Genomic DNA, 21,517 nt, shown 5'->3' on the forward strand with positions numbered 1-21,517 from the left:
TGGGTTTCTAATGTCATGTTCTTATTCCCTCTCCTCAGTAAAAAAAAGTGAAGCAGTGTGTGTCAACTATTCCCAGACTTCCTCCTTTTTTAGTCCCTGCACTTCAATAATTTAAGCCTTCTCTTGGAGTAGTACAGTTAACTTCTTATTAGTTTCCTTGTCCCCTGTCTGGCTCTCTCTAATCCAAAATTTTTCAAACTTTCAGACTCCATTAGCAGGTCATGAAATGAACTTAGTGAGTTGCCAATAGCGTTTTTTTTTTAAAGAAAGAATTGGAAATATCAAAGGGTTTTGCATATGGTAAAGGTAAATATGACTTGTTAAAACTCTTTTTTCTGTAAACATGTACTAGTGTGTGTATATGTGTGTGTGTGTGTGTGTGTGTGTGTGTGTGTGTGTGTGTGTGTGTGTACGGGATTACACTGTAAAATAGATTCTAGACTGCTTTCAAGTGGTCTTTGTAATTAGGTTATCCAGGCTCTTAAAATCCTTCATTTAGATTCTAGTAGAAATTAGAATATATGTTAAACTCCTGAACTTAGCAAATAAGACCATTTATTATCTGGCCACTGGCTCCTTTTTTAAATTAAGCTGCTATCATTGCTCTTTAGGCATGCATTATTCCATCTATGTAGTTGAAATTCTTTCATGATGTCTTAATACCCTACTCTTGTTTCTGTCTCAATAACCTTTATTCACCATTGCTTCAACTTGAAGGCACATTTCTTTCAATCTTTTAACTCAGTTCAAGCCTCTTAAGCCTATGAAAAATTAAAATTAAATGTTCAACCTCATTCATAATAAGTGCAGATAAACTATAATGAATTACCAATTTATCTATCATATAACAAAAATCAAAATGTTTGGCAGTATAAATGACAATTGAGCAAATTCTGTTAAAGTAACAGTTATTCTTTAGCTTACCAGTTCTACCTCTGGGAATTTTTTTTTAACAGATATTCTCACTCACATAGGAAGAAAGGTATGTGGAAACAGTGTTGTTTGTAATAGGGGTAGGAGAATGGTTGAATGAATATGATACATCCTTTCACTTGAATACTATGTAGCAATTAAAACAGTATACATAGCCCTGGCCCTGTGGCTTGGTGCTTTAGAGCATCAGCCTGCACACTGGAGGATCACAGGTTCAATTCCAGTCAGGGGCAGGTACCTGGATTGCAGGTTTGAACCCCACCCCTAGTTGGGGTTCATACATGAAGCAACTAATCAATGTGTCTTTCTCACATCCGTGTTTCTTCCCCCCCTTTCCCCTCCCTTCTACTCTCTAAAAATCAATGTAAAAAATATCCTCACTCCTTGGGTGAAGATTAAAAAACAAAAAAGCACTGCATATAAATATGGAAAGAGCGCTAGGGCATATTTTTAAATGTCAAAAACCAAGGAGAAAAGTGTGTATAATCTGTATTTATTTAACATTTTTTAGTTGTACTTGCTTAATATGCATAAAATGTCTCTAAGCATTCAATCAAAATATCTACACTAATAAAAGAGTAAGATGCAAATTGACCATACCTTTGCAACGCCCACCAGCCAATCAGGAGTGAGTATGCAAATTAACCCAACAAATATGGCGGGTTAATTTGCATACACAGGCGCCAAGGGGTTGGGGGTGGGGCAGGATGCTTGTGTCATCGCCATGACAACAACACAGGCATTCCACACTGCCCCAGCTGCTCTGGGCCTCTGGGCAGTGTGGGAAGGCAGAAAGGTGGCTCTGGCCAGAGCGAAGGCGGTGCCGGCAGCCAGGGGAAGGAAGGCCAATTCTTGCATGAATCTTCGTGCATCAGGCCTTTAGTATAGTACGGTTATCTATAGGGAGGTGAAACTGGTTAAAGGTCAGCAGCAAGAGACTGACTTTGCTATATAGCCACTTATTCCTTTCATTTTTGAAGCTTGTGAATATATTATTTATGAAAATACATAAATAAAAATACATGTGAAATAAAAAATAGAGTATCTTTTTCAAATGTATTCTTTTTTAAAAAATTTATCTTTATTGTTGAAAGTATTAAAGATGTCTCCTTTTTTCCCCCATTGATCCCGTCTAGCCCATACCTGTCCCCCTGCCCCTTCCAGGTTTTTACAACACTATTATCTATATCCATGGGTTATGCATATCCTATATAATAAAAGGGTAATATGCAAATTGACCAAACAGCAGAACGACCAGTCACTATGACATGCACTGACCACCAGGGGGCAGATACTCAATGCAGGAGCTGCCCTCTGGTGGTCAGTGCGCTCCCACAGGGGGAGTGCTGCTCAGCCACAAGCCAGACTGATGGCTGGCGGGAGAGTGCAGCAGCAGTGGCGGGAGCCTGTCCTGTCTCCGCAGCAGTGCTAAGGAGGTCTGATTTTGGCTTAGGCCCTGGGGAACGGGCCTAAGCCAGTCAGTTGGACATCCCCTGAGGGCTCCTGGACTGCTAAAGGGTGCAGGCCAGGCTGAGGGGACACCCCCCACCACCACCAAGTGCATGAATGCCATGCACCAGGCCTCTAGTATGCATATACGTTCTTTGGTTAATGTCTTCCCATCCATCCTGCCTTCCCTCTGAGGTTTGACAGTCTGTTTCATGCTTCTATGTCTCTGGATCTGTTTTGTTCACCAGTTAATTTTGTTCTTTAGATGCCACATATGAGTGAGATCGTGTGATACATGTCTTTCTCTGACTGGCTTATTCTTCCCACGTACCCCTTCCCCAAAAAACGCACACAATTCTTTCAGTTGATTTTTATGCTTTTCAGTTCTGTATTCCCATTACATCCCCATTACAGAACCTATCTGTGGGGTTGATTGTTGTTTTACTTACTAGATCAGTGGTCGGCAAACTCATTAGTCAACAGAGCCAAATATCAACAGTACAACGATTGAAATTTCTTTTGAGAGCCAAATTTTTTAAACTTAAACTTCTTCTAACGCCACTTCTTCAAAATAGACTTGCCCAGGCCGTGGTATTTTGTGGAAGAACCACACTCAAGGGGCCAAAGAGCCGCATGTGGCTCGCGAGCCGCAGTTTGCCAACCACTGTACTAGATTTTTGTCCTTCATTAGAAGCTCTTTGAATGTAAGTACTGTCTTATATTTTTTAGTATCCTTTTATGGCCTGGCATATACAGAGAACCATTTATTTGGGGGTGGAGAGGGGAGAAATGTATTTACCTTCCTGACTCTTTTCTCTCCAAATGGTCTCCCAGGTAGTTAAAATTTTATATTGTTCAGGATATTTAATATTATTATAATTCATATTTTCTAATGGGGGATATATTTTATTATCTTATATCCCAGTATTATTTCTGTCTCTATTATATAAATTTTCTGATAATTCATATATTAATGGACATATTTTTATTTAAACCTCTGGATATATATGTGTTAGCCTGTTCTTTAAAAGCTTGGTGGCTCTTAAAGGTTGGTCTGCAGGTAGGTGACAAGCATGGTATGAGAATCATATGGGGGACTTATTAAAAATATAGATTTACAGGGACTTAACCCTAATATGCTGCTTAATCTAAGAGGTCTGCAGTGGAGCTAAGGAATCTTTTTTGTTGTTTTTTAACAAACTCATCAAGTGGTTCTGTTCTGGAGCCAGAATTGGACACCGCTGCTTTAGATATTGTTAGGAAATAGGGAATTAGTACTTAAAACATAAATAAAGGAAGGGTTATGTATTAGCTATCACTACCACCTTCTGTAGGTAAAAAGAAGCCCTTCTCGAGTTCAACATCTTGGAAAGTAAGGTAAAGGTCACCAGATTTCATGAGTTGTAAAGTATTTAGTGTTTTGCCTGTGTGTGTGGAGCTGTGCTATGTGCAATTTATGGACCCATTCTTTGCTCTCTGTGAGCTTAATTTCTAAGTAAAATAAAGGTTGATGTCAGTGTACAGTTAGAAGGGTATACTAACATAATTTGTGTAACTCTTTGCATTTTATTAAAATGTATTCCTGTTTTCTAGCTTTGTTGATGATTGGATATCTGCTTTCTACTGCTGCAGAAAAGTAGACTGGGCCCTTGGAATATTTGTTTTGCTTTGTTTTGTTTGTTCCTAACAGTCATATTGTCATTTTCCTATGAAAATTTTCCACGGTAGATCATAAAGATTTGTGAAAACTTTCACAAACTAATTCCTATTCTGTAAGGCAACAAAAATACTATGAAGTAAGATTGCTTGATCCAGGTATATTTTTTAGAATATATTTAGCCTGAGATGATTTTTCATATGGGCACCTGAAGACTTCCCTGCAAGGAATGATCTCACATTGAAAAATTATAGGCTTTCCTCTGAAAATTTTAATTACAGGTCATATTAACAAGAATTAATCAGTGTCACACTGTAAGACTTATAATCACTAGGAATTAATTAAAGCTGAATGCATTATTATGGCAGTAACTCAAGATGCTATTTGCCAGTGTTTTCTGAGAATTTCTTTTGCCCTGTTTCATTAATGTAGGGGAGGGTTGAACTATGAAAAGAGAAGTATATTGCAAATTTTTGTTAACTCGCATGGTATAAAACTATTAGTTACATTTGTTCCTTTCTAGATTTTAATGATTATCTAACTTACTATAATTTCTTTAGACTTTTAATACAGGCAGGCTATGATGTTAATATTAAAGATTTTGATGGCTGGACACCTCTCCATGCTGCAGCTCACTGGGGTAAAGAAGAAGCATGTCGAATCTTAGTGGACAATCTGTGTGATATGGAGATGGTCAACAAAGTGGTAGGCCTTTTTACTGTATTTTAAGCATTTTAACTTTTAGAAATATAATTTTAGTCTTAGAATATTAAAAGAATATTATTAATTAAGTCTTTTTCGGCTACCGATGATGTGGTTTTGGCCTTATTCTGCAAAGAAAGAATTATTACTCTTTCCGTAATCATATTATCATACATATAACATAGATTTGGGTACTTCAGTTGAAATTATATTCTTTAGAATTCATAACTTTAGAACATTTTGCATCTCTATATGTTTTCTTCCGTCATTATATTTATGATTTATGAATTGGAACACATGCAGAAGTCAGTTTCTAATTCTTTGTACCTGATAGTCCTCTATTAGCTTGCTTATAATAGCTTTTTAACTGACATGGATAGTAGGATCTTACTAGTATATCAGAAAAGAATGGTAAAAACCATAAAGTTTTATGCCAAATAAGATCATTGAGATGCAACATCTAGTCTCCTAGTTTTGCAGATGGGAAAAGTTTAGTGAGGTAAATGATTTACTTTAATATCACCCAATTAGGTAGAGGGAGCAAATGTCATGAACATATTCAAGTTATCAGATTCCTTATTAGATTATATTTTTCTCCTCTGCTTCCTTTCAAGTGCCATCAGTAAGTTACCAGTGTCACCAATATTCTTACTAGTTCCCTCCCACTCCCTGTCAGTAGGTAATAAGGATCATTTACCAACAGTTGGTTTGGCAGAGCTCAAAACTTGTTTCTTTTAGTGAGCTTAATTATCCTTAACTTCCATTGAATATCCCTCATATATTGCATTTCATAGGCTAATTTAGTAATGTATACTAAATTACTTAGTATAGGTTCCTAAAATGATCTCATCTTTCTTTGTCCAGATGGGTACATCTAATTCTATTGTGTCCATTAAATATGGGTGCTTGTACTGTTACTCTAGTAACTGCATGTTCTAACTGGGGATCTGCAAAGGGAAGAGATATACATACCCAAGATTTTTCCACGAGTGTTTGTAGGTTGAGGTAGTAGTACAGATTCATGTCCTGGTTGCTGACATAAAAAGATAAAGAAGCCCTCTGAACTTCCTTGCTCTTTCTGGAGTATTTCATATATGTATTTAATAAATTATTTTAAGTAAGAAATGTGCAGGCAAGAAAATCATAGGAAGTGGTGAGAATCTGCAGGAAAGTCAGGATAAAAAATGTTTGAAAATGATACATCTGTAAGTATAGGTTTGCCCTTATAAGTAAGCATCTTCAATCTAAATTTTTATCAAAACTTGATAACTTGCTTTGTCTATTTTTAAAATAACAGTTTTCTGTTTTGTAATCGGCATTAGAAGATGAATACATGTTGATACTATTTAATTTTAAGTTAAAGGCCAGCTAATTTTAGTTTGACAATTCATATTCCTTTCCTGTGTAGAAATTCCCCTCAGCAGTTGGTATTTTTCTGGAGAAATTAGCAAGTGAATATCTGTTACCTTCTGATCTCTGTTCTGCATTACTGCCGCCCAAATTGTGCCCCCATAAGCCACTTGTCCACTGACAAGGCGAGTGCTGATACTGGTTTATTCAGTGATAATGCCTCCAATTAAGGACCAGAAGAGAAAAGCTTATTGCTTGAAATGGTTTTCAAAAAAAAGTTATAACACTTCCTACTTTAAACATGTTGCTTTGCTCTAAAACATGCACATTATATATTATGTATGAGAAAAAGTCATTTTATCTTGCATTTGTTCTATCATTGTCTAATTCCTATGCTGTTTAATTTATAATTATGCTCTAGGAAAAAAACTGCATATAAAATAATTTTGGCCTTGGCCAATGTGGCTTCAGTTGGTTGAGCATCATCCTGTGCACTGAAGGGTGGCAAGTTGGATTCTGGTCAGGGCACATACCCAGGTTTCGGGTTTGCTCCATAATCAAGGCGTGTATAGGAGGCAACTGATCTATGTTTCTCTTTTACATCAGTGTTTCTCTCTCTCCCTCTCATTCCTCTCTCTCAAATAATTTAAATAATCATTTTGCTTTATCTTGTTTCTATATTACTATGCTAGCAGCTCCTTGGGTCACCTTTTTTAATGTATTAAGGTATGTTTTAATACCTTATCTCCTCATTTTATCCCTTTAATAGATCTTTATCTGATCTTAAGAGAATTGTGCTCATAATTCCTTAGAATTTTTTGGTTTTCAGCTTATTTAAGACAATGCTAGCCTTTTAACAACTATATGAAGTTGTTATCTGAGTTTTGCAAATTCAGGACGAACATAATCAGAGAAATTGAGTAATTTTCATAATGCCCTAATAATTGTTTCCTTTTAGTCTGCTAAGTTTTTCTTCAACTTTTCTTAGTTTTTGAGTTCTCATATGTTTTATGAGAATACTGACTCATAAGTTGTAAAAATATGATTTTTACATTTTTATTGAGATATTTTTCTCTTAAAATATTAAGATTTAATAGGAAGGGGCTGCATAATATACATTGGATTTTGAAGGCTTTTGTGGCATAAATATAACCAAATACAAGCTTTTTATTTATTTACAATTTTGCCTATGTGACTTAGGCTCTCTTTTCATTGGTTACATTTTAAAATAACATGTCATACTTCATGTTCAATCAAAACAAATTAGTCTTAATTATGTAAGCCTGCCTATATGAATTTATCTTGTCATTTGATAGTTTCTTCAATACTTGTAGATTGAATTTTTTTACTAAATTTCTTTTTTAAATGATATCAAAAAATGTAAAGGTACTTTCTAAGAGTTTAGATAAATTCTTTAATAGAAAACATAATTTGGGGAAATGTATAATATGGAAAATGTAGAGAAAGATTAAAAAGTTTTTCTACGTGAAAATGGGGGAAATGTGCTCATTATATTTAGAAATTTAGTCTTGTTTCTTTATTTGCAAACTCTAAACACATTTGCTGTCATTTTAACTTACTGTTAAGTTCTGATACAGATTTTAAATAGATAAGTTTTTATTTTGCTTCCTTAACTAATTAAAAGAATTATTTTACTAGACTGTACCCAAATATTAACTATGGTGCCTTTATAGTTGGAATTTTCTCTGAATGCAGTATTACAATCATTAGTAGACAACTGTTTAGCTTAATAGCTGTCATTATAAAGATTCAAATGAATAACAAAACTGCTGCTATTATTAATAGACACAAGGATTGTTTTTCCTGATTCTATCTGAACTTATTCTTATTTTCTGAAAAGATAATATAGCAGTAGAGACAGATTCTGTTCCCACTTTCTCTTCATTAACTGCATGACCTTGGGCAAATACCATACCCTCAAAGCCTGAATTTCTTCATTTGTATAATGGGAATCATAATAATGCTTGTCCTGACTACTTCACTGTTGTAAAGATAAAGAAAGATCATACCTGCAAAGGCAATTCAGTTAGAGTAAATGAGGAAGGAAGAATGAAGAGACTGTACAGTTAAACAGTGGCTCTAGTAATTTACAGATGTAGTGAACTGATTTGTTTAAGCATGGTGCCCTCCTCAGTAGTTTCCTGGTTGCTTTGAGTGACTGCTTATATGCCCTACTTTTTAGTACCCTATTAATGAAGCATTGTAGCCTTATAGTAGTTACAGTTGGTTAGGCTTCAAACTGTTTTAGTTCTTGTTTAAAGATAATGGTTAAGTTATTGAGCTAAGTTAATGGGTGTGCTCTTTAAAATTAGAAACTTCTCAGTATTTATGGCCTACATTTTACTCTAGTTTTTATTCTCTATCAGCTGCTGTTTGTGAAGTAGACTCGATTATTAAGGGAGAAAGTAAAAAGAAAGGTTAGTAAGGTGATCCTGTTTCTTATTCTTATAAAAGAAAATTCCTTGGTTCTAAAATAACCGCATTGTACTTAATTACTGCTAAAATTTTATTACAATTTTTAAAAATGCTTAAGGTGCGGTATTTATGAAAAAGGTTGATAAATGCTTAAAATAATACTTAAAAAGAAACCAGTGAGATATTTCCACATAATAACATGATCTTGAACACAGTTTGCTTAGCAAGTACAGCATATGTAATATAGATCTAATCATACAGAGAGAGTATGGTATAGCAAAATGGGGATTAACATGTATGGCTAATCTAAAAGTCACTCTGTAATTTTGAGCCAGTTGTTTTGTCTCAAAGCCCTTTATTCTTTAGGAATTTAATTCCCAACTTTTAATACTCAAGGTGGAAATGGGGAAAAAAGATTTATTAAAGCTAAAATGTTTGAACGAGGTGGGAAAGATAGATTGCCTCTTAATTTCCTACTGGGAAGACTTTCTAATAAGAAAAGGCAGATATAAAAGTGTTCTTCAATCTTATTAATTTTAAATGTCATACATTCCCCTATTGTGATTAAGAAGCATTTTATGCATTTTTAAGATATATGTTGTAAACCCTATCTTTTATAAACAGACAATGGAAAAACTAGCTGAAATATTGAGTAGTTTATATTTCATTTCATAGTGTTGGGAAATGTAATTCCTCTCTAAGTAGATGTCAACACCCTGCTAATAGAATAGAATTGAGGATTGTAATTTTGTTTGCTTTAAATGGAAGAATTTGTGTCAATATTATCTATCTGTCTGGCTTTGATGTGGCTATGAGAAATTTGAGTTTCTTTTCAGAGTGATTTCTAGTTGAAAAAAGTTAAATGTTTTCTAAGAAAGAATCATACACTGACTAACGTATAGGATAGAATATATTATAAATAATGAACCTTTTGGCATCTTGGGTTATTATAAAGACTAATGCAGGCAGCAGGAAAAATCCTGTATTTGGTTAGCAACTCTTTTAAATTTTCTTTTCCATACTGAATAAAAATATATTGACAGATGTTCATTTGGATTGATTTTTTTAAACTAAGCCATACCTGTGGCAGGCTGAACTTCAAGCAGTTTTGAAATACATTTTTAAATTTTATTACTCTAAGAAATGTGTTAATTTTTGTAGAGGAATCAAAAAGTAATAAGGCCTCCAAAGGTTAAACATAGAGTTACCACATGACCCAGTCATTCCACTCATAAACTATACACCCAAGAAAATGAAAACAGATGTCCAAACAAAAACTTGGACATAAATATTCACAGCAGTCTTATTCATTATATATAGCAAAAAGCAGAAAACAAAAGTAAATGTTCATCAGCTCATGAATAGATTAGCAAATGTGGTGTGTCATACAATGGAATATTATTCAGCAATAAAAAGAAATGAAGTGAAACATGCTACAGCATGGATGAACCTTGAAAACATACAGAGTGAAAAAAGCCAGTCAAAGGATCACATATTGTATGATTCCATTTATATGAAATGCTCAGAATAAGCAAATCCATACTAACAGAAAGTAGATTAGTGGTTGCCTCAGGCTAGGAGTTGGGGATGGTTAAGTGGGGAGGTGACTGCTAATGGGTTTGTCTTTTCTTTTTTGGGTGATCAAAATGTTCTAAAGTTGATTGTGTTGTAAAACTGTGTGAATATACTAAAAATAACAGCCATTGAATTGTATATTTTAAATAGGTGATTTATATGGTATGTGAATATATAAAGTTGTTACAAAAAAGTAAGGAAAGGTGTATCAGCTACTTCTCTCTCACATGGATTTCTCATACATCTCCTTTGAGTTATGTATACTATGTTTTATAACTACCATAAAATAGTTATCTAACTTTTTTCTGTATAATCATACAGAATCACCAAATGCATTTTATAATTTATTGACTTTATGCCATTACCACCCCCCCTTGTTTCCTACCTAGGGCCAGACAGCCTTTGATGTAGCAGATGAAGACATTTTAGGATATTTAGAAGAATTGCAAAAGAAACAAAATCTGGTATGTTTGATGACTGTCTAAAAATTGTCTACATTAGTGAATTCTCTTAATAGCTTTGAATTTCAGATAGATAAAAAAAATTATTGTGATGTTTTATGCTTTCTGGCCATCAAACTAAAATGACAGTGAAAGAGAACGAAGTAGTGTTATGTTTGCCTGTGTTGCTTAGCCCTATATTTCTAAATTCCCCTTCACAAAATGAATCCTTCTATAATGTATATGTCCTAAATAATAACATGTTCTAATTTAATTAGAAAGTAGAGGCTATAAAATCTCAGATTTCTCAAATAGCAGGCCCTGGATAAGCAAGGGGTGATATTACTAGGAAACAGATTTTTAAGTAAAATATTATCAGACATCCTATGTGGTGATTGGGCCCTGACTTTTTAGTGAAATAAAGTTGAGAGGGATCTAAGAGAATGCAAATTCATGGAGTTTTTTAATTATTTTGTATTTTTTATTCTTTACCTAAGCCCTTTTTAGGTACAACTTAAATATTTTATTTGTTTTATTTTGGTTGTCTTTAGTGTTTGGAAAACTATCTTGTTATTATTTTAAATTTTGTATGTTACTAATTAATATTATTTTAATAGTATTCTTATTTTCCTTTGCATAACTTTCATAAAGCTCCATAGTGAAAAACGGGAGAAGAAATCTCCACTAATTGAATCAACAGCTAATATGGACAATAATCAGTCACAGAAGACCTTTAAAAAGTAAGTAAAATATTAAAAGTAGGTTTTGTTATTGTTATGAATGAGTTGGCATGCTGGCCACAGGCATGATTGTTAAATTTTGTAGGTCTGGGGGAAAATTATGTATTTTGACCTTTTGTGCTTAAAATTATTTGAAAGCTATTTTTCTTTCACAGCAAAGAGACATTGATTATTGAGCCAGAGAAAAATGCATCCCGTATTGAATCTCTGGAACAAGAAAAGGTTGATGATGAAGAAGAAGGAAAGAAAGATGAATCTAGCTGCTCTAGTGAAGAAGATGAGGAAGATGATTCAGAATCAGAAGCTGAAACAGGTAAAATTTGAAGGATAAAAGGATTTTCAATGATTTTTTAGTCAAGTGTTAAGTAAGTTGAGATCAAGTGTTAAGTAATTTTGAAACTTTTCAGACTTATTTGCTACTTGTTTGGATACTTACCAAGCCTGTAAATTACCTTTCAGGGAGTATAGTTGTGATCTTTTCTTTTTCTTTTTTCTAATTACCTGGAGGCTCCTGTTCACCTCTGTCTCTTTCTTACCTTTTTAGGTTTGACAGTAAAGAGACTTCTAACTCTCCCTTAGGATGTTGTAGATAAGGTCTAAATGGACTTACAGTAATTCAACAATGGTCTTATTATTTTCTGAGGCCCTAAAGTCCAGAAGCAGGTCCCAGCAGCATCCCAAATATTACCCAAGATATAGTAAAATTTTAGAAAGTTGGAGATGAATCAAGATTTCCTTACACTCCTACTTTCTTGTTGGAGTATAGGGAAATTTACTTTGAAAAATTTTAAAGATGGTAAAAGTATAATAAACATTCATATTTTAGCTACCAAGACTTAATTAACTGTTGACATTTAGCTATATTTGCTTTAAATTTTTCTTTTAATAAAATTAAAACATTATAGTTGTCTTCTTTATATACCCTAGTCTACATCCCTTTCCTTTCTTTCCAAAGGCAGTTACTATCTTGACTTCTTTCTGTAATCTTCTAGTCCATTTTTATACTCTTATCTTCCATGTACATTCAGAAATAATACAAAGTAATTATAAGGTTGTTCTTTGTTTTTATTTTTACCCTCTAGGAATTGTTATGCAACTTGCTTTGTTTTACTCAAAAGTTGTATTTTTTAGATTTGTTCATATCTATATCTTTACATAACTTACCCCCTTAGTTGCTATATAATATTCATTAAATACATCCATTTCCCTTCTGATAAATACATACCTTATTCTCATTTTTTTGTTGTTGCAAATAATTCTGCAGTAATCATTTGTGTAATTGCCTCCTTGTGTATAAGTGCAAGAGATTCTCTAGTAGATATACTTTAAAATTGAAATATTAGTCACATTTTCTTGTTTTATTTTGTTTATTTTTAAATTAAATTTATTGGGGTGACATGGTTAATAGGGTTATATAGGTTTCAAGTGTACATTTCTATGATACAAGATCTATATATTGCATTTTGTGCCCACCACCCAAAGTCAAATCATCCATCACCAGATATTAGTTAGTCATGTTTTCAATTTTCATAGATGCTACTAAATTGCTTTACCAATGCTGCCATAACAATTTACATTCTTTTCCTTTATATAGTCAAGGAAATTGTTTCTGTATTTTTTCTCTCACCCACATTTTTGTAGATTTTACCAAATTGCTTTTATTAATTAACATTTATTATCTTATTCTATATCAGTTAATCACTCAAAACTTCTGAACAGCATGAGATTCCATTTGACAGTCTTTGAATTGTATAACCTAGTGTTTTAATATAACTTTCTCAGAAAAAAATATACCATTTCCAGTAAGATTTTTAGTCACTGAAAAATCTGTCATCATTATCAAAACCAGTTTGGTCATTGGTAAACATAAAATGAAACCCTAGAATTTCTTGTACTACCTATATCTCTTCTAGAAACAATAACAGTTTTGAATCACTTTATTTTTACTCAATAAAATATTTCATTTAAGAAAATGGGCCCTAACCAGTTTGGCTCAGTGGCTAGAGCGTCGGCCTGTGAACTGAAGGGTCCCAGGTTCGATTCCAATCAGGGGCATGTACCTTGTTTGCGGGCACATCCCCAGTAGGGGGTGTGCAGAAGGCAGCTGATCAATGTTTCTCTCTCATCGATGTTTCTAACTCTATCCCTCTCCCTTCCTCTCTGTAAAAAAATCAATAAAATATATTTTTTAAAACAAGAAAAGAAAATGGGAGACGCTAAAGTTTAACACATGTTGAGGAACATGTTTCCCATTAAAAACGATGTTGCTAAACAGATACAGACTAGCTTTGTTGACAGGTGATATGCTTTGGATCCCCCCTCCTTTTTTTTTTTTTTCTTTAAGAAAGACTGTTAATCGTACAAGTAAATTATTTTTCAGTAATACACAGAGTTCATATATACGTGTGTGTATGTATGTATGTATGTGTGTATATACACACACACACACACATTCTTGTCACTTAGGGCTTTAATTTTTTATTTATTTGTTGCTGTCACATTGCTGGTTAGGTAAGTACACCTTTTGCCTTGATGAGACAGTAATGTGGGTAAAATTGGAAGCTAAAGCAACAGGTAGTCATTGAATATTATAATTTATTTCTATAACACGCTAATTAAAATGTTTCTAATTATAAAAGCAAATTATGAGAATCAGCATGCACAGTATTTAAGAACATGGACTGATTCATACATGTAATTGTAGGTGTGGTTGATTTATTTAATTTCAGATTTCTCTAAAATCATGGTTATAATACCTGCTTTATATGGGTACTATATAGCAGTCAATTGCTTTATGTGTTGGTTTTCATATAATGTATAAAATACTACACTATTGATTTAAATATGATCAATATACATACCAACCTAATATCACTTCATTTAAATTTGTGCTATTTCTCATGTTCGAGATGAAACAATATCATTTAAATTTAAATTGTCCCAGATCCTTTTGTAAGTACATAATGTTATTTTTTATGTAGTTAATCTTTTTGTGCAATATGCCTTGGCCCCCAATCTATAGTAAAACATATAATTAGGAATTAGATTATATGCACATGTGAACAAAAAAGCCAGGACTAGCACCCAGATCTCCTAATTTGTCAAATCTTTTACTACTCATGGTAGAATTTAAGAACTGAAAATCCAGGCATCTCAAAGAGATTTTTGATATATATATATTTTTAAATCGGTCCCTTCTATATACTTCACTGTTCAATGGTAGGCACTGAGGAGCTATTTAAAACAAACAAAAGACAGATTTAGGCTGTCTTGCCACTGAATAGCAATTTTCCTGACCTCTTTTGGTTGAAATTTCCTTACTTGTAAAATGAGAAGAATTTGACTTGATGATTTGGACAATTAAACTCTACTATTCTATAAATATAAATAGAACTAATTATCATCAAATTGTATTGTATCAGTTCCTTGTTTGGGGCTTAAGCATACCAATCACTCTCTGCTTAGTTTCTCACTGAGCTAAGTTTAAATGTTCCTCTGAAGTATTGTACTATGATAATTTTGTTCTTCCTGTTGCTAATAGTGAGTGGTGCCAGGAAAATTTGACTCTATCTCGAGAATTAATCCATGCAAATGCTGTGTGGCTCCTTCTCTCTCTTTTAATATCAACAAGACTTTATCATACTTTTATTTGGCAAGCTTAAGAAAGTAACCATTTCCCTGTAGAGCTACAGCTTGATTTGACAATTTCTAAACTGTTTCTTTTTTGTACTTTTTGTATGGTTATGTTCTTGGGAAATTCTTTGACGTAAAATAACTATTTTGCTGAATTTTCTTTCACAAATTATGTATTAAACCAGTTTTTAAATTGGTATTCTTTTCATAAATCAGATGAGAATAGGAACTTACCAAAAGTATAATTTCCTTTCAAATAATTTATAAATTTGAGAAGTAGTTGAGGGAATAAGAAAAGGGAGTTATATTTTTACTTTTAGGTTTTTTTCCTACTAGGACTTGGAAAATTTTCATTCTTCATTGAAATCAAATGGATAGAAAGATTGCAGCAATGTTAATAATTTTTACTTAAGCTAGATAATAGACACCTGGAGTTTGTTTCATTATTCTTAAACCATAAATGTTTACATACATGCATATACATTCTTTGATTTGTATATTTCACTGATAAGAAACAAATTTTTAAACCAAAAGCAAATAGGGAGAAAAGAAAAAAGAAAATCTGTTGAATTTTATCTTTTATTATTTATGTCTTCGACTGGACTGTAAACTCTGTGTAATTAAGATAGTTTGTCTTTTCATTGACTGATACATTCCCAGGACCTTGCAGTTTGGAGACAACAAATATTTGTTGAATTACTTGTTCCATTTAAATGGATTATTTTCTAGGAAGATGGGCTAATTAGATTATTCATGATTTGTATTTAACTGTGCTGATAAGCTTAGCTTCTGTTGAAGGAAAAGAGGTATTAGTTAACAATGAAAATAAATTTTACTGGACTGAGTCTAGCTGATTGAGTTTATTTGAAAACCTAAGGTTATAGTAGTTTTCAAATGTGACAGTTTGGCCATGTCCTTGAGTATTGTTTGAGATATGCTTTTCAACTTATTAACATCTTATGGATGTTTTTGTAGTTATAAATAGAAGTGAATGAATCATTGCAAATTCAGATTATTGGTGGGATGTCTCTACTTGCCCCAAAGTCTACATATAAAGTATAACAGCATACAATAATGATAAGATGGAAGATTTTTTTGGAAAGCTGATGATCTAAAGGAGGGAATAAGGTAGTACAGGCAGTCCTTAGGTTACATCCGACTCAACGTATGTTGTTTCGTGGTTACGTCACCATCTCCCATTTATTTATAAAAAAAAATAGTTCTGTCATTTCGACGTATGTACATATGTTCTTTATGTTTTTTATTATTTATTTACCACAAGTAAAGGTCAGGAATTGTTATCTTTCTTTTAAATTTTTTATACTGTTTCACTTCATTACTGCTGTGTATGTGCTCCATGTGAGTGACGTAGGTGCTTATGTAGGTGGGTTCTGACTTACGGTGAAAATCGCATTACGTTGCGCCGTAGCAACGGATCTCCAGATCTCTGACATAACCCAAGGACCTACTGTATCATGAAAATGAGTATTTCATAAGGCTTTAAAGCACTATACTTCTTTCTCAAAGTCCTACCCCATTTTGAAACCAAAGGAATACTTTAAAACTAGATAAAATTACCTTTGACCATTTGGAAAGTGACTTTTCTAGTTCATTTATAAATTACAGTTAATTTAAAGATTTAAATTATATGTGACTATTTTGGTAAAAGCCAGTCTGATTTATATGTTCAAATACAATCTGGATTTTTTCTATCATCAGATTGATTTTTCTAATATTTTCAAAAATCTTTCTCTAAGTGATTCATTACTAGTTAGAAATTGTCTTGATACATTGTGAAAAGAGATTTTACCTGATATTATGCGCATTTAACGATAGACTTTTTAGGGATGAAAAGGCATAATTTTTATGACATTGAAGCATACTTTTTGTCAGGAATCTAAGCTGATTATTGACAAAAAGCACTTCTAGATTTCTGGAATAAAGAATATCAGCTTTAGATATATAAGTTTTTTAAACATTAAAAAATTGCACAGCTCTTGTAATTTTTTTAGTTACATTGAACTTATGCCTTCAAGTTTTAAATATTAATTTAAAAGATGTTTTAAATTTTCATATATTAAAAGTACAAAAGTCAGATTCTATTTATGCTTTTTTATTTTTTGAAGCTTTGTTGTATTTTTTCATATTATTTTATTTACTTTAACATATATACTGAGACATTTCTAGAAACTCAGTTAAAAATTTACTTGTTAAAAGGGATAATAATAGTGGGACAAGACTTTGAATTAACAAAGCCTTAAACAAAAATGGAATATAAAATTGTATTTTCCCAGCCATTGAAACCAAGTTCATATAGGATCTGGACTCTTAATGTTCTTCCTTTTTTTTTTATTAAAATAGATAAGACAAAACCCATGGCTTCTGTAACTAATGCCAATACTTCTAGTACACAAGCAGCTCCTGTAGCTGTTACAACACCTACTGTGCCATCTGGTCAGGCAACACCTACATCACCTATAAAAAAGGTAAGCCAAAATTATGTTTGCTAAAAATGCATATCTTCTGTTTAAATACCATTTAGGTTAACACATTAAGACAGTTCTAAATTTTTATAATTTATCCTAAAAATATTTAAGGTTTTGGAGTAAGAATATATTTTTCTTTCTTTAATTTGACTAGATTTCCTCTGAATCATTATATTTTAATGCTTTTTGCAGTTGATATTATAGTTAATAGTTATCAGAAATAAATGGTGGAAAGATTAAGCTTTTCATATGAAAATTAATAATCATGGTAGTTTTTATTTCAGTTGAAACTGAGAAACAGATTTTTTTTATCATTTATCTCTGTTCGGCAAAGGTGCATTTTTATAGTTTCACATGAACATTAAATTAAGCACAAAAAGTACTACCACAAGCCAATGAGAAAACTAGAATCTAGATTTTCTAACTCAATACAAAGCACTAAGCATGCAAGTACGGCATACCAGAAAAAGCATGATCTTTGATGACAAATCAGAGATTAGCTCCTGACCTCACCTGTTTTAAGTTTATGCCTTGAGTGAGTTACTATCTTCCGTACCTGTCAAAAAAAACAGATATCTATAATAATAAAAGCATAATATGCTAATTAGACCGGACGTCCTTTCGGATGAAGCCAGGGCTGCAAGGGAATCCAGGGTCCCAGGTGCTTGCCAGCGGGCAGCCAAAGGGAAGCCTGGGTTCCAAGTGCCAGAGGGAAGCCCAGTTGCCAGAGGGAAGCCGGTGCCAGCAGCCGGGGGAAGGAAGGCCTACTCTTGCACGAATTTCATGCATTGGGCCTCTAGTGTATATATAAACAATAATTAAAGTAAGTAAGTTAACATTGTAATCTTTGGTTGAGAGTCTGGCTAGTAACTAAAGCTCCCAAAATGTTAATCATTTCTTCCTCTTCTCCCTTATTCTGTTCTCCATTTGTTCTTTGTCCTTCTTGTTTTCTTTTCTCACCAAACAGTGCTTTTTAATTAGTGTGTTAATCTTTTTAAAGACTTTATTTTTCCTCTACTCCAGAACCTGTACCTCTTTAAACCCAAATTTAAGATTAAGAGTTCTGTGTTGTTGTTTTTTTTTACCTACTTATCTGTTTTCAAAGACTTCTTTTCCACCAGCCCTTACTTTAAGGAGTATACTCATGTACCTCTTTGTATATAAACACAAACACGCATGCACACATGCACAAACTCATACACATACCTTTTTTGTGGAACTATTTAAGAATTGGTTACAGTCAATATCACACTTGGCTGTAAATACTTGAGTATCTCATAGGCACAAAGTCATTATCTTTCACTCCCACACTAAAATTATCATACTTAGGAAATTTAACTTTGATATAATACTATTATCTACATTCACTAATGTGCAGACCATACTCAAGATTTCCCCAGTTTCCCTCCTGGTTACAGTTATGTTTTCCTAACTGTTTGTTTTTTTCAAATCAAGGGTGCACTAAGGGATTGTAGCTGTCATTCTCTGCCTTTGGATTTTTTATTTTGTTGCTTGTCTGACATTATTTGGTTTGCATGGGTTTGAGGACTGATGTTAAAATCCCTATAGTGTTTCTATCATAGTGTCAGTCTTGCTAATCTTTGGACTTGGCTCCAAGTGGTCAAAATGTGAATCTTTTAAAATCATGAAGTAGAGAATTTTTTAAAGATTTATACTGTTAGTAATAATCCTTTTCTACAACTTTCCTTAAGGAAATCAATAATGTGAATTGTTAGTGGTAGAAATGTATGGATTTCACTTGTACAGTTTGAGTATCAGGAAACTATATGAATGAGTAGTTGTCTTAACCTTCTACAGTCTAGAACTAAGGGTTTCTTGAATTCAGCTAGATCCCATGTTCATATGACTAAAATTATATATGCTTTCAAATGGAATTCTCCAGCTGCTTCTGGAGAATTTGGTTATCATGCCATATATAACTGGTGTCACCACAAGCTGCTTTAACTAAAGTTTTATTTAATTCTATAACCTCTATATACTTCTTCAATGAATACTAACCTTTAGCTCTTTTGATTTATTATTTGTTAGAATGTGGATTATCAAAAGTTCCCCAAAAGCTCCATCCCCTTGGAATAATTGGCCATTAAACTGTCTGTCATTTGTTTGAGCACTTGGCTAAGCCATGTCTTTCTTACCAGAGTCAAATAATTACAATAGACTTCTTGTGGTTAATTGTATTTTTCTCAAGCATAGCCCCAGATTTATGGCAATTTACTTCTTGTTTTACACCAACTACCCTAATTAAAAGCAAACAATAACTCTGTTAGATTAGTGAGCTAATAACCTATTTGCTTATAAAATTCTTATTCAGAATTCTGATTTTGTAATTAAATTAATCTGATAAATATTTGCTTCTATACTTGATATTTAGAAATTTGAATTCTCAATTTCAAGCATCATAACCTAATTTAAAGATTATATTGTTTCAGTCTTTTTTTTTTAAGTTTAATAGACAAATTTTATTCAAAGCAGTAAATTCATAGTGTACAAAAAATTTGAAGTGTTATTTTTTAATGATTGGTGCAATCTTTTTTTCATTAGTGTATGATTTTTAAAGCCTCTTATTATGTTCAGTACTACTTCATGTACTTCAATTTAGTATTTTAGTTTTTCTTAAGTTTGTTTCAACCTTAAGTTTGATACCACATCTTCATTTTGTTTAGTCCTCAGTAAGATTATCTACAGTATTAGCAACCATTCAAAGAACAAACCATTGATTAAAATCATATTGATTTAAGGCTTATTAAAGTAATATAGAGCCCCAAACTAAATGGTAAGATATATGAACTATAACAAGTTGTGTTGTGTGTTTTTTCTAAAGGTAAATAGAAATTCAGGGATGATCAAGAATGGGAATTTAAAAGTCAGACTGAGCTAGAGAGTAACGAATTGAAGAATAAGCTGAATGCAATTAATATTTAGCTTGAAGAAGTAGACAGCACCCTCCCTATACCCAACCACCAGGAGAAGAAACTGAAAAGAGAACATGAGAGATCTGATAATAAACTCTTGAAGTACTTATGTTGCAGGGCTATGACAAGGAAACTTGATAATTATAAGAATGACAAAAAGATCAAAAGGGGGGACCAATCCGAAGAGTAGGAAAGTCAAAATAGTGCCCTATCATTAAAGCTAAAATAAGAGTTTCAGGGAGTGGGTATAGGTGAGTATTTTAGAGGGTTTCCTTTATATTTCAATTAAAATTGAAAGGTGCTTTTGAATATATACACCAGAACTTAAAAGCAAATTCATATTGGGCAGAATGGAAGTATGTCAGTCATTATAGTGCAACAAATACTTATTTCAGAATTTATAATACTGCCTCACTTTTCTCAACTCTACAATAGTAATAGTATTTCATTTGGTGGTTGTGAGAATTAAATGAGATAACCCAGTGGTCGGCAAACTCATTAGTCAACAGAGCCAAATATCAACAGTACAATGATTGAAATTTCCTTTGAGAGCCAAATTTTTTAAACTTAAACTTCTAACGCGACTTCTTCAAAATAGACTCGCCCAGGCCGTGGTCTTTTATGGAAGAGCCACACTCAAGGGGCCAAAGAGCTGCATGTGGCTCGCGAGCCGCAGTTTGCCGACCACTGAGATAACCCATGTGAAGCACTTAGCTTAGGGCCTGACACCAATAAACATTTGTTAAATGTTTGTTTTTGTTACAACATTCAATAAATGTTATCTGCCATCTGACCATTTTATCATGGAGAAGTAACATTTGTTTCCAGTTTTGGGGAGGTTCATGGACAGGGATTGGTATCCACGGTCTGTGAACCAAAGCTGGACCACACTACCTGCTTTTGTATAGCCTACAAGTAATAATGGCTTCCACATTTTTTTAATGGTTGTGGGGGAGGAAATAAAAAGAAGAATATTTTGTGACATAAATTCCTATTTCAATGTTTCTACATAACGTTTTATTAGAACACAACCACATTTTTCACTTATGTATTTCCTTATGGCTGCTTTTGTGCTACAACAACATAGTTGAGTAGCTATAACAGACTCTGTGGTCTCAAAGCCTAAAATTTACAATTTGTCCCTTTACAGAAAAGAGTTTGCCAAAGCCTATTCTAGAGGACT

At 33.0% G+C, this 21,517-nt stretch overlaps 1 protein-coding gene across 5 annotated transcripts in view; it reads left to right on the forward strand.

The window, feature by feature from the left end:
- PPP1R12A (protein phosphatase 1 regulatory subunit 12A) overlaps positions 1-21,517 on the forward strand; it is a 141,556-nt gene that overhangs the window by 78,900 nt on the left and 41,139 nt on the right. For all 5 annotated transcript variants that reach the window (XM_080659097.1, XM_080659098.1, XM_080659096.1 and 2 more), the window contains 5 exons: positions 4,600-4,744; positions 10,492-10,566; positions 11,194-11,282; positions 11,438-11,595; positions 17,277-17,401. In XM_080659097.1, coding sequence (XP_080515223.1) covers positions 4,600-4,744; positions 10,492-10,566; positions 11,194-11,282; positions 11,438-11,595; positions 17,277-17,401 — 592 coding nt within the window. The remainder of the gene's footprint in view (positions 1-4,599; positions 4,745-10,491; positions 10,567-11,193; positions 11,283-11,437; positions 11,596-17,276; positions 17,402-21,517) is intronic.

Source organism: Plecotus auritus (assembly GCF_963455305.1).
Source record: "Plecotus auritus genome assembly, chromosome: 3".
Taxonomy (NCBI): domain Eukaryota; kingdom Metazoa; phylum Chordata; class Mammalia; order Chiroptera; family Vespertilionidae; genus Plecotus; species Plecotus auritus.